Consider the following 15,209-nt stretch of genomic DNA (forward strand, 5'->3'; position numbering starts at 1 on the left):
ACTTGTCAGCCAAGAACTATACAGAGGAAAACTATCATTCAAAATTGAAGATGAAATAAAGATACTATTTCTTAGAATAAGTAGAATGATAAGCTGAAGTAGAATGTAATAAGTTAAAGATGTAGTTTAATGGGAAAAGTTAAAGATGTAATCTCTAGGGCAACGAAAGAAACTAATACAAGGAAATATATTTTCAAAACAATAAGGAAATTTAAATTAAATACTAAAAATTATTTGAGTAACAAGAAAAAAGAAGGCAAGAAACCTAATTCAAGAAGATACATGCACCTCTGTGTTTATTACAGCATTATTCACAAAAACCAAGATCTGCAAGCAACCGGTGTTCATCAATAGATGAATGGAAAAAGAAAATGTGATCCGTGTGGGTGTATATATGTATGTACATATACATATATAAGCGTATATATACATAAACACAAATACATATATACACACACATACACATACCTATATATACAAAAGAATATTACACAGCCATAAAAAATAATGAGCTCTTGCTACGTGCAATTAACACAGATGGACCTAGACAGTATAATGCTATGTGAAATAAGTCAGAGAGAGACAAATACCATATGATTACACATATATATATATAATTTAAGAAACAAAACAAATGAACAAAAAAAAAAAGAGAAAAAACAAAAAACAGACTCTTAAATAAAGAGAACAAACTAGTGATTACCAGAGGGGAGGTTAGTGCGGGGATGGGTGGAAAAAATAAAAAAAGAAACAGAGAGAAAAATGCCATAATTTTTAAAAAGCTAAGGAAAATTAGAGATAAATACAACCATATCCAAAATTGTATTAGGTAAAAATGGATTAAACCATTCACTTAAAAGGCACAGTCCAAATGTATTAAAAAAAAAATAAGATCCAAACATAGGCTATCTAAAAGAAGCCAAATTTAACATGAAAAACAGAGACTGAATGAAAAAACTAGAAAAATGAGGTGTTATACAACTTGTAAGAATAAAAAAGCTAGAATAGATAGGTTAATACTATTCAAAACAGACCAGGGAAGCAAGGATTCCTACAGATGCAAAAAAGACAGTTTATGATAACCGGGCTACTGTAGGAAACTAATATAACAATTACAAATGCATATATGCTTCCTAACAGACTTTAAAAACTATCAAGCAAAAGCATGCAGAATTAAAGACAGAAAACGAAGAATTCAGAATCTTACATGGAGAAATTGACATATGTCAATTTAACAAGGAAAGAAATTAATAATTATAGAGAAGACCTGAACAATAATATCACCACCTTAACCCAACTGATATTTATACAGCACTATGCCTGACAACTGCAATATACTCACTATTATATGATAAACTGTAGGACAATTAAAAAAATCTCAGAAGATTCAAAGGACTAAATCTGATGAAGTACACTTTCTGAATACAACAAAATTAAATTAAAATTCATCAACAACAAAACATCTATAAAAGACCAAAATATCTAACTAAAAATAGTGCTGCAGAAAATTTATAGTGCCCAACATATATAAGAGAAGTGGATTTTTGCTACAGTATCAAGGTATCAGTCGAATTTAATCAAGAAAGAAGGTCCTGGAGTAATTGGCTACCTGTATCAAAAAAAAAAAAAAAAGGACATCAAGCTTACCTCACTTTATAAGTCAAAATAAATCATGGACATAAATGGAAAAACCAAGCCTATAAAAACTACTAGAAGAAAATCTTTGTGACCTTGAGGTAGAGAAGGTTTAAGCAAATATCAAGATTTAGTAAAATTAATAAATTGGAACTTTATCAAAGTTAATAGCTTTTGCTCAACAAAAAACACATGGGAGATTGGCATAAAATTTAAAATGGGCAGAAGACTCTAAGACAGTAAAAAGGAATATACTCTGTATCTCTCTCTGAAATAATCACAAAACAAAATGTCAAAACAACAACAATAACAAAACCAAAATGTTTTTAAAAAATGATTTACAAGGGGGTACCTGAGTAGCTCAGTCAGTTGAGTGTCTGACTCTTGATTTCAGCTCAAGTCATGATTATAGGGTCATGGAATAAAGGCCCACGTGGGGCTCCATGCTGGGCATGGAGCCTGCTTAAGATATTCTTTCTTTGTCTCCCTCTCTCTAGCCCTCTCCCCCACTTGCGTTCTCTCTTAAAAAAAAAAAAAAAAAAAAAAAAAGATTTACAAGACATTGGAAATCAGGCAACAAAGAACAGTGATTCCTGAGAGACAAGAAACAAATGAATGGAGGCTTATCACTACAGATCACAGCACAAGGAGAGGGAACCCAGGTGGAGCCTGGCAATCTCTGGATTTGAGGAGTCAGAGCTGAGATTCCATGGAAACTAAGGCAACTAGAGTTCATAGGACAGAGGACAAGAGGGGAGACAGAGCACATAGACAGAACTGTAAAAATCTATCGAGAATCCCCTTTGTATATTCAGCAAAGTACTAAATAGCGCATGCCTGTAAAGCAAGTACAAGAAGCAAAGAAAACACCATCCCAAAGAAATGGAGACCAGAACCTGATGCTCAAAGTGAAAAAGAATGCTGCTCCAACAAGCTAGACAGGAAAAACTCATAATTCACAGGCATTTGTTAGAATACTCATCAAGTTCATACCTCAGTTATGAGGAATAGTTAGCACTAGACTGAGTACTGCTCCAGACCTACCTATCGAATCATAATAGCGAGACCTAAGAGGCCAAATTGTCTCCAAGGAACTTGACTGCAACCCAGAATAAAGCTTAAAAATGTGTATTGGATTGCAAAAATATCCACCCAAATCCAGAATTATGCTTGGAAATTTCAATTCCTTTCTCTTAAGTAAAGAGAAAAATCTTTAGAAGGACGTAACAGAGGTGACTACACTATCAACCAACTTGACCCAGTTGACATTTACAAGACACCCTATATAAGAACAAGCAGAAGAAGCAGTTTTCAAAACATTCATTAAAATAGCACATATGCTGAGCCATAAAATATCTCAATAAATTTAAAAGGATTCAAATCATACAAAGTATGCTCTTTGGCATAATCAAAGTAAATAAAAAATGAGTTATAAAAAGATATCCAGAAATATTTGAAAAATAAATACCACTCTTTTAAGTAACCCTGGTCAAAGAATAAATCAAAGTGAAATCAGCAATTATTTAACTGAATGAAAATGAGAACATAACATATCAGAACCTGTGGATGCTCCTAAAGGAGAAGATATAAAGCACTAAGTACTTATATGAGAAAAGATGAAAGGTCTCAAAGCAATGGCCTCAGTTTATACCTTAAGAAACTTCAGGGTTTGAAACATGGCGCAGATGACTTGGACCAGCAACAAACTACCAACACCGTAGAGGAGCCCCTGGATCTCATCAAGCTCAGCCTGGATGAGCGAATTTATGTGAAAATGAAAAATAACAGAGAGCTTCGAGGCAGATTACATGCTTATGATCAGCATTTAAATATGATACTGGGAGATGTGGAAGAGACTATGACTACCATAGAAATTGATGAGGAAACCTACAAGGAGGTATATAAATCAACAAAACGGAATATTCCGATGCTCTTTGTCCAGGGAGATGGTGTTGTTCTAGTTGCCCCTCCATTAAGAGTTGGCTGAAACAAAGAATTCATCGTGTTATGGAATATAGGAGACTTTGTATGATTGCCTCTTTAAATGTAGAAGACACTCAAAAGAGAAACCTGCATTAATTGCAACATTAAGAAATGACCAAGGATTCTTCCACTCCTGAAATGAGTTGATTTGCAGATAACTCAAAAATTCTTAAGCTAAAGAGTATTTTTATTTTTTTCCAACCCTTTCAATAAATGTGATCACCAAGATGAAGAACTCTTTTTTAGGAGTTGATTTGCTTTGCTGTTTTCTCAGTTTCTGGTTTTTTTTCCTTTAAGTTGAATTTGATGTTTCCTTTTTGATTTTTTTTTTTTAATGCAGCATCCTGTCTTGCCAACTTTTTAAAGTAAACACACATCTTACATTGACTTTACTTATATACATTCCTCTGTGCATCTCCTAGGTTTGAGGCACCAAGTGGACCACTGAAAATTACAGCTTTGCCAATATGTGTCCTTCCTTCAAATCCTCTGGGAAGGCAGTTCTTTAAACCAACAACTGCAGGACAGGGAGGTAGACAGAATAATGCATATACAGGATGCCATAAGAGCACAAAGAAGAACAGGTTGAGTGAGGGGGGTGTGTGGTGGTACTGTGACACTGTAGATGTTAACATGGCCATGAAATATGAAGCATGATTTCTGTTAAAAAAGAAACTTGAAAAAAAAAGGAGCAAATTAAACCCAACATAAGCAGGAAAAAGGAAATAATATAGTTCAATGTGGAAAGCAATGAAACAGAAAACAGAAAAACTATAGAAGATATCAATAAACCTAAGAGCTGATTCTTTGAGAAAAGCAATAAAATTGATAAAGCTCTAGCCAGACTGATGAGAAAAAAAGAAAAATTATTCAATACACAAATGAAAGAAGTACCATCAGTATAGATTCTACAGATATTAAAAGGATGAAAAGGGACTATTATGAACAGCTTTATGCTTATATATTAAATACCTTAGGTGAAACGAACTAACTCCTTAAAAGACAAAAACTACCGAAGCTCACTAAAGAAACAGATAACCTGCATAACAATATTTCTCTGATTTTTTTATTAATTTCTCCATTAAGGAAATTTAATTTTTAGTTATAAACTGTTCTGCGAAGAAATATCCAGACCAAATGCCATTTCTAAGTGACACCTAGATAGATTCAATTTAAATAATGCAGCAGCGAAAGAATTTTAGGTAACTTGACACTCTTAGGCCCTCAGGTTCATGCCTAATGAATTCCTTTCATGGAATATGTTCTGTGAAAATCTGTGGGGACGATGGGCAGAATTGAAGTGGGATGCTAACCCAATGTTTCTACAGAAATGCATCTGATATTTAGGGCTATCCCCTCTGGGAAGCCAAGCTATTTTATTTCACTTTAACAGTACCAGGAACACAAAACTAGTACCAGACTAGTTTATATCAGGAAAAGTAATATCAGGAGTAAACAGTAGGTAATGTGAATGGGACTCATAACTGACAATGGAAAAGGGTTTATAGTAGACATTAATCAGACGGGATTTTTTTGTCTGCCAGAAACTACATCCTTCCTAATAGCATACAGTTTACTTCTGGAACTTTACCTCTTCCCCCGTTATATGTTGTTTTTCCATGACAGTAATTCCATGCATCCTTACTACCCAACTCCATGCCTCTGGTTATGGGAGATAAAAAGATCAGAAAGTTAGATACATAACTTAATCTTAGCCAATCAAAAGCCCTTTACCTGGACTTAAATTTTGAAGATAACAATGAAGCCAGAATGCAGATTTGAAAATGATATTTTTCAGAGTAGCAGCCATGGTAGTGGTGGCAATGCAACTGGCAAACCAGTTTCTGAACAGGTGGGCTCTTCTTAAAAGACAGGTGCTGTGACTTTTATTCCCTTCTTGCTTTCTCAGATACTCCTGATATTTTAGCCTCTTATCAATTCTGTGAGCCCTCACTATCCTTTGCTAAATTCGTTTTTACTTAAGTTTGTCAAAGTTGCTTTCTTGTGTATAACATAAAGACCCTAAAATAATACAGGAATATTCTAAATGGAAATGTATAAGACATTACTACAAAAAAATTCAGGTGTGGAGGGGCACCTGGGTGGCTCAGTCATTTAAGCCTCTGACTTCGGCTCATGTCATGATCTCATGGTTCAAGAGTTCAAGCCATGCATCCGGCTCTGTGCTGACAGCTCAGAGCCTGGAGCCTGCTTTGTATTCTGTGTCTCCCTCTCTCTGCCCCTCCCATGCTTATGCTCTGTCTCTCTTTCTGTCTCAAAAATAAATAAACATTAAAAAAAAAAGCAGGTATAGATAAAGAAGTTTTTTATTATTATTATTTTGATAGCATATGTAATAAATAGTCTTGTTTCTACAAAAAGAAAGAAAGAAAAAAAGAAAGAAGAACTTCCCAACTCATTCTTTTGAGGCCAGCACTACCTGATACCAAATATAGTCAAGGATATTATAAGAAAGTGAAACTGCAGACCAATATTCCTCATGAAAACAGATGTAAATATTCTAAATATAACTTTAGCCAATTAAATGCAACAATATATGAAATGGATAATAGACCATGACTAAGTGGAGTTTTCCACAAGAAATGCAAAAGTGCTTTACATATGAAAATCAATCAATGTAATTCACCACATTAACAATTAAATAAAAGAAAAAGATAGTCTCAATAATCACCCCCAAAAAAGCATTTTTACAAAATCCAACACATATTTCTTAAAAAAATAAAAACAAAAAAAAACACTGTCAGCAAACAAGAACTAGGAGAGTATTTCCTCAACCTTTAACCTTTAAAAGGCATTTACCAAAAATCTGCCAGCTAACATCACACTTAATAGTGAAAAAGAGTAAATGCTATCTCACTAATATCAGGAACAAGACAAAGATATCCAAACTTTCCACTTCTACCAATGTTGTATTGGAGGCTCTAGTCTGAGGAGTCAGGCAAGAAAAAGAAACAAAAGACACCCAGATTGGAAAGAAGTAAAACTGTCTTCATTACAAACAGCACAATCATTTCCACAGAAAATCTTATGGAATCTATATAAAAAAGCAACTAGAATGATAAGTGAATTTAATGAGGTTGCAGGATACAAGATCATTATACCAAATTCAAGTGTATATACATATACTACCAGCAAACTATCAAAAATTAAAATTTTTAAGTGCTACATATATATCATTTGCAGTAACATCACAAATATAAAATACTTCCGGATAAATATGAAAAAGGAAAATGTCAGAGACCTCTAAACTGTAAGTTACAAAACACTGCTGAGAAAAATCATATAAGACCTCAATAAATGAAGAAATACACCTTGTTAACATATCAGAAGACTCAATATTATTAAGCTGTTAATTCTCTCCAAATTGATCTACAGATTCAATGCAATCCCAATCAAATATAAGCAAAGTATTTCATAGAAACTGACAAAATAATTGCAAAAGTCATATGGTAATGGAAAGAACCTAAGACAGCAAAAACAACTCTGAAAAAAGAATAAAGTATGAAGGCTACGACTACATGATTCTAAGTATTATAACGCTACAATAATCAACAGTGTGGTACTGGCACCAAGACAGACAAGCACTTCTAGTGGAACAAGCCAAATGCCTACAAACAGACCAACCCCTTTATGGACATCAGATTTTATTACAAAAATAAAAGGCAATCCAAAAAAGAAAGGTGATCTGGTGGAAAAAAATATGCTGCCAATATTAAATTTTCAAGATGAAAAAAAAGAACGTTGATCCAGATTTCATATCATACTCAAAATTTATCTCAAAATAGGCCACAGACTTAAATGTAAAAACTAAAACTATAAAACTGGTAGAAGAATATAGAAAATCTTTGTAACCTTTGGCTAGGCAAAGATCTCCTAGATCAACACCAAAATCATGATCTACAAAAGAATAAATGAATAAACTAAACTTTATCAAAATTAAAAACTTCTGTCTTCAAAAGGCACTCCTAGTGAATGAAAGAAAAGCTACAGCATACATCTGATATAGCACCTGAATCTAGAAATATAAAGAACTCTCCAAACTTAATAATAAGGAAATGACCCAACATAAAAAGCAAGCAAAACATGTGGACAGATACTTCACTAAGAAATATATATAGGTGGCAAACGAGAACACTGAAAACATTCTCGGGGCACCTGGGTGACTCAGTTGGTTAAGTGCCCGACTCCTGGTTTCGGCTCAGGTCATGATCTCACAGTTTGTGAATTTGAGCCCCACGTCGGGCTCTATGCTGGCAGTGCAGAGCCTGCTCAGGATTCTCTCTCCCTCTCTCTGCCCCTGCCCTGCTCATGCCCTCTCTCTCTCTCTCTCTCTCTCACTCTCTGTCAAAATAAATAAATAAATAAAACTTAAAAAAAAAGTCTCAATACCATTAGTTATGAGAAAAATGTAAATTAAAGCCATAATAGGCTACTTCATACCTATTAAAATGTCTAAAATGAAAGACTACCCATATATGTAGTATTAATAAAGCTGTGGAATAACTGGAACACTCACACGCTGCTGGCAAGATTGTATAATGGTATAACCACTTTGGAAAACAGTCTCACAATTAAGTTAAGAATAAATCTACCATGTGATCCAGCCCTTCTACTGCCGAAAAGAAAGTATGGCCATACATTTACACAAATTTTCATAGCAGTTTGTTTTATAATAGCCAAAACCTGAAAACATGTCTCCATCAGTAAGTAACTGGGAAAACAATCTGTTTCATACACATACAAAGGCATACTATTCCGCAATAAAGAAAAATACATGCAACAATATAGATGCAGCTCTGAATAATTATGCTGAGTGAAAGAAGCCAGACAAAAAGAATACATACCACATTATTACATTTACATAAAGTTCTGGAAAATGTAAACTCATCTACAGTTAGAGTAAATAGGTGCCAGTGGGAGAAAGAGCAAGAAGAGAGAGAAGAAGGGTATAATAAAGGAGCCTGACTAAGCCTTTGGTTATGAAGGGGAAAGGTTCTAACGAACCTTGACTGTGTTGACTGTGGCGATGGTATCATTGGTATATACAGTATATACAGAAATAAAAAAATATCAAATTGCATACTTTAAAAATATGTGCAGTTTACCATATACAAATTATACTTCAGTAAAACTTTAAAAATAGGAGCAAAATTTGACCGGACACTACACGAAAAATAGATACACAAATGGCCAATAAACGTAAGATGCTCAGCATAATTTGACATCAGGGAAATGAAAATTAAAACCAAAGCACAATGCATCTACAAATCCATTATAAAGGCTAAAATTAAAAAGAAACAGCAATACAAATTTTGGCAAGGATCTGGAGAAACGTGGAATCTCATATGCCAGTCATTTAAAGGTAAAATAATACAACCCCTTCAGGAAACCATTTGGCAGGTTCTTAAAAGTTAAATCTAAACCTTCCAGTCAAGCCAGTCATTCACTTTCCAGGTAAAGAAAACATATGTCCACTTGAAGAACTTTATATGAATGCTCACAACAGATTTAGTAATATCCAAAAATGGAAAACAACTCAAATATCTATTAATAGATGAGTATAAAAACAAAATGTGATATATTTATACAAAACTAAATTACTTTTCATTCAAAAGGAACTAACTGCTAATACATCCAACATCATGGATAAATCACAATATCATAATGCTGAGGGAAAAAAGCCAAACACAAAAGAATACAATACAATAATGTATATTGTGATTCCACTTATATAAAATTTTAGAAAATATAAACTAATTTATAGTGACAGAAAGCACATTAGCAGCTAAGATTGAGGTGGGGGGAAAATAGACTATATAACATCAAGTGGAAACATCTGTGGTGATGGCAATATTCACTGTACTGTGTAAGTGTATACTATGTTGGTTTTCAATTAGTCCTCCAGCATTTTTGGCTCTGCAATATTAGCAAAAGTAGTTTACTCTCTTAAATTTTCTCAATTAGGTATCACTGGCATTTTTGATGGGAAAATTTCTTTGTTGATCAGACTGTCTTGTATACTGTTAAGACAGAGTATCCCGATTTTTTCTCCCAGCCACTATGATCCTAAATATTCCATCATATATTTCCAAAAAGGCCCAAATGGGCCAACAGTGATAAACGAAAGTCAAATAAACTTCTATTTATTACATTTGGTACTTTGTACAAAATGATATCGACCAAGAAACAAAATCAGTAACAACTAGTCTGTAAGATGGGAACATACACTCCAAGAGGTCTTGTCCTTAAAGCACTAATTCTATTACCATTTTTATTTTTTACTTACAACCCTCATCAAATAGAACACTCAGGAAGATCTAAAGACATCATTTCTTATTCATTTCCCACTCATCATCAGCGATACTAACACTACTCAAATAAAAAAAGAAAATGTTGGGGGCGCCTGGGTGGCTCAGTTGGCTAAGTGTCCAACTTCAGCTCAGGTCATGATCTCAAGGCTTGTGAATTTGAACCCCGCGTCAGGCTCTCTGACATCAGCACTGAGCTCACTTTGGATCCTCCATCTCCTTCTCTCTCTGCCCTCCCCCACTAGCATTCAGTTGCTCTCTCACTCTCTCTCTCAAAAATAAACATTAAAAACTGTTGTATAACATGTACCACTTATTACTGTAACAGAAGAAGTATAATTTATATCTAATTTTAAAACTGCATAAGGAATAATGATTGGAACATTGACAAAAGGATTATGTAGTATGTGGTGTGGCATGTGTAAAACAAAATGAGTTAAACAGAGTAGGAGAGGAGATACCTGGGAAGAGAAATACTTTAAAAATGAACTCTGAATAATCTAGCACAAAATGTCATCTTCAAAGAAGACATGGGTGCTTATCTCTTTGTTTCTTTTTCATAAAAACAATAAAGGGGAAATGAGAAATGAATGGGAGACAACAGTGTTAACATTTTAAAAAGCAGAGGGGAAAAAAGCTAAGAGAATATCATGCCAATAAATTCGTAAACTCAGGTAAAACAAATCTGTCAGACCAATTTCTAGAATAAAATCTTACAGAAACTGATTTAAGATTAAATGAATAAAAAAAAGAAAAAATGATAAAATAGAAAGGCTTAATAGTCCTATAACCATAAAAAAACCTGAATAAGTAGTTTAAAACCCCCTCACAATGATAATACTAAGCCTAAGTTGTATTATAGGCTAGTTCTATCAAATATTCAATTATATACTCCATATATAATTTCAATCCTACACAAACTTCTCAAGAATAGAAACTGATGGACCATTCATCATTACATTTTTTTAACAGACTTTAATTTTAGAGCAGTTTTAAGTTCATAGCAAAATAAGTGGAAGGCACAGAGACTTCCCATATATCTCCTCCCCCGCACACACACAGCCTTCTCCACTATCAATATCCCCTACTAGAGTTTTCCATTACATTTACAAGTCTATTATAACCTTGATACTAAAACTGGAGAAGTACTCAGTTGAGCATCCAACTCATGATCCCAGGGTCAGAGGATCAAGCCCCATGTCGGGCTCTGTGCTGAGCATGGAACCCCCTTAAGATTCCCTCTCCCTCTGCCCCTCTCCCCTGCTGGTGGTCTCTCTCTTACTAAAATAAATAAAATGCAAAAATAAAAAAAAAATAAAAATAAAATAAAATAAAATTGGAGAAGGAAAGAACAAGAGGGAAAATTACAGGTAAATCTCACACACGAACAAAAATAAAAAATATTAATAAACAAGCAAATCAAATGAATCCAGTAATATATACAAAAAGATAATACATCACAAGTAAGTTGAGTTCATCTCAGGAATGCAAGGACAGACTAATTAATAACAGAAAACCAGTTATTATTCACCACATTCTTAGATAAAAAGAGGAAAACTTTAAAATAATTTCAATTACTGTAAAAATATTTTTAATAAAAATATATAAATAAAATAATTTCTAAAAAATTTTATCCAACTAGGAATAGAAGGCGATCTTGTTAAACAGTAAATGATATCTACCAAAAACCAGAACAAAATTATTCTCATTGGAAAAATATTAGCAGAACTCCCTTCAAATCCCAAATAGGACAAATATACCAGCAATAAATACAATAAACATACAAAGTAGACAGACATAAACTTTACAAAATACCTGTAAGACTTTTATAGAAGAAAAAAATAGTTTTTTATTAGGACATTTTTAAAGTACTAAATAAATGAAGAAGTATACTATGTCCGTGAATAGTAAAATATATCTTACAGATACGAGTTCCTACCAAACAGATCTAAAGATTCAATGCAATTCCAATCAATGTACCAACAAGGGTTTTTGTAGAATGTAACAAACTGATTCTAGCTTTTACATGTAAGAAAAAAAGTCAAAGTAGTAAATATAAAAGAAAAAACATTATATACAGGACTTCAAATTATAAAACTACTATTTATCTAAAAACATTGTTAAGAAATCAATAGACATGCCACAGACCAAAAGAAGATATTCACAACACATATCTAACAAATTGAACACACAATATGTAAGAAATTTTCACAACTTAATAATAAAAAGAGAAATAATCTTTTTTTGAAAAATAGATAAAAGGTTTGAACAAGCACTTTATAAGGGAAAATACACAAATAGCCAGTAAGCACAGAAAAAACCCTGTTTAACATCATTAGTCATCAGAAGAATGCTACTTAAAACTCACAATGAAATACAACTTCAAATCCATTAGAACAGCTGGAATTCAAAGGTCTGTGACACCAAATGTTGGTAAAGATGTGCAACTGAAACTTCTAGTTGAAACATACATTGTTTATGGGGATATAAACTAAAACAACTGTAAGAAACCCTACTGGCAGTAAAATATACACTTATCATACTACCTATTTCATACATCTATCCATCTAACCCACTGCTCGGTATTTATCCCCCCAAAAAAAAAAAAAATGCAAACATGTCCCTTCAGAGACATATATACAAATGTTCATAGCTACTTTAGTCTCAAAAGCTAAAAACTCACTGCTAGGTATTCACCCAAGAGAGATAAAAACACACGCTCCCCAAAGACTTGTACAAGAAAGTGCATGGCAGCCTTAATCATAATAGCTCCAAAGTGAAAACAACCCAAAATATCCTTCAACAGAATGAACTGCGATATATTCACACAATGGAATACTAGTCAGCAATAAAAGGAACAAACTACTAATACATGCGACAACATGGATAAATCTCAAACACATTATACTGAGCAAAAGAAGCCAGGTACAAAAAAATACAATGCCAGTTATATCAAGTTCTGAACTAATCTATTGTAAATGAAATTAGAACGGCAGTTGCCTCCGGAGGCTGGGGGAAAGGACTGACTGCAAAGGAGCACAAGGAAATTTTTGAAGGGGATGGGATATGGAACCCAAGTTCTACCAATGAAGGTATGTGTTAAAATTTACTGAACTGTATACATAAGATCTGTGTGCTTTACTGTATGATTTGACTTATATTTTAAAATATTTTTTAATGTTTATTTTTGAGAGGGGGATGGGGGCAGAGAGAGCGGGAGACACAGAATCCAAAGCAGGCTCCAGGCTCTGAGCTGACAGCCCAGAGCCTGACCTGGGGTTCAAACTCACAAGCCATGAGATCATGACCTGAGCCAAAGTCAGACGCTTAACCAACTGAGCCACCCAGGAGCTCCTGACTCTTATTTTTAAAATCACATAACAATACCTAGATCTTAAACTCTGAATTACCAAAAATAACTGAAATGCAGGGTAGATACCACTAAACTCTTTTGACTTATTACTACAGCTAACAATGTTAACAAATTTCACAATATTGAGTTACCTTTGTACTTCTAGTTTGAACCATTCTTAACTGCTGGTTCATTTTTCTAACTTAACTGCTGGATTCTCTGATATGTTCTACTTATACATTTTGTATCAATATTTTTAAATTTCAAGAACATTTTTTTTAATGTTTTTAATGTTTATTTTTGAGAGAGAGAGAGAGACAGAATGAGAGCAGGGGAGGGGCAGAGAGAGAGGGAGACAGAATCCGAAGCAGCTCCAGGCTCTTCACCCAGCACCCCTCACGAACATCATTTTAAAAAACCATTTTGGGGAGCTTGAGTGGCTCAGCTGGTTGAGTGTCTGACTTTGACTCAGGCCATGATCTCGCGGTTTGAGTTGGAGCCCTGTGTCAGGCTCTGTGCTGATGCTCAGAGCCTGGAGTGGGCTTCAGATTCCATGTCTCCCCCTCTCTCTGCCCCTCCCACGCTCATGCCCTGTCTCTCTCTGTTTCTTAATAATAAATAAACATTTAAAAAAATTTTAATAAAAATTAAAAAATAAAAAAACTATTTCATGTATACCATACAATAAAGCAAATAATTATGCTAATGATATTAGGAACACATGCACTGAAAAAGAAAAGAATACATGTATAAACTAAGTTAAAATCCTGTAACAACAAATTTCAAAGTAAAATCGTATGAACTCATGATTTAGTATACCATATTTCATTGATTCTAAGATGTACATTTTGAATACTTTAACATATCTGTAATGAGGATGCATCTTGCATTAGATGGTGTCTTAAAATTAATTGGCAGTGTTTTCTTTCTTAGTAGTACATAAAATTACAATTGACCACATTTTAGATTCAATGAAACAGTATATGTTTTCTAGTTCTGTCCATTGAACTAAAGAAATGACATCCCTGTAGCATCGCATTTTGATTTCTAAATACCGTTCTTTTGATTAAAAGGAACCAAGGTTATTTGGATAAATGGTTAATTCCAGGCTCTGGAACAAAAAATTTCAGTCTGAGACTGAAACAAAATGTAAAGAACCATTTTCAAACTAACAGGGACACAGGAGACAATCCAAAGAGGTTCACACAGACCAAACTTGCTACAATTTGAGCATCAAAAAGCACCACAATAACAATTCTAACTAATTGAAATATGTTGAATAAAAATCCCATGAATCAATGTGATACTCAAAAAGGAGAAAGCAAAAAGCAAAATAACTCACTACTACTAGAGGGAACTATTGTACTAACTCTTCATTTTAAAAATAGGTTTTATAATAGAGATTGCACAAAAAGTATTCAGTGTCTACAGACATTTCATATGTATATCAAAATACAGGCCATCCATGTGTAGTAACTTAGCTGGACTTACAGTTAACTAGGACATTTGAGAAAGAGTGATTAATGATTTGTACAAGAAATTTTCAAACTTGTCTCTATTTTCCACTATTTCCGTTCTCAGAACATACCCAAAGTCCAGAATACTCAAGTGAAGCAAAGGAGGACAGGTTGAAGAGAAGTGAGAAGGGAAACAGGAAACACAAGCTACATCCTTTTGATTAATATCAAAACATGCATCAACAGACTAAATAATGCTTTTATATATAATATCTTCAGTTAGAGACTTACAATGTCACTAGATCTTCACTTATTCAAAATTTACATAATCATTGCTATCACAAAATGGAAGCTAACTTCTGATGATCAGTTTAACCTTTAAATCACCTGATTAAATTCCGTCTTCATTCTTGAAACCCTAAATTAGCAAACAAGCCACAATACAATATATGC

The 15,209-nt window shown here is 33.6% G+C and overlaps 2 protein-coding genes across 2 annotated transcripts in view; one reads left to right on the top strand and one right to left on the bottom strand.

Annotated features, from left to right (window-relative positions):
- Positions 1–15,209, bottom strand: part of RSRC1 (arginine and serine rich coiled-coil 1) — a 412,097-nt gene that overhangs the window by 251,851 nt on the left and 145,037 nt on the right. The gene's annotated exons all lie outside the window — the stretch shown is intronic.
- On the top strand, positions 3,242–3,853 carry LOC109262047 (U6 snRNA-associated Sm-like protein LSm3). The gene has a single exon (XM_053903699.1). It carries the CDS (start codon positions 3,242–3,244, stop codon positions 3,620–3,622), a length of 381 nt encoding a protein of 126 aa, XP_053759674.1. The 3' UTR covers positions 3,623–3,853.

Source organism: Panthera pardus, unplaced genomic scaffold (genome assembly GCF_024362965.1).
Source record: "Panthera pardus isolate Hobbes unplaced genomic scaffold, ASM2436296v1 HiC_scaffold_16, whole genome shotgun sequence".
Classification (NCBI taxonomy): Eukaryota; Metazoa; Chordata; class Mammalia; order Carnivora; family Felidae; genus Panthera; species Panthera pardus.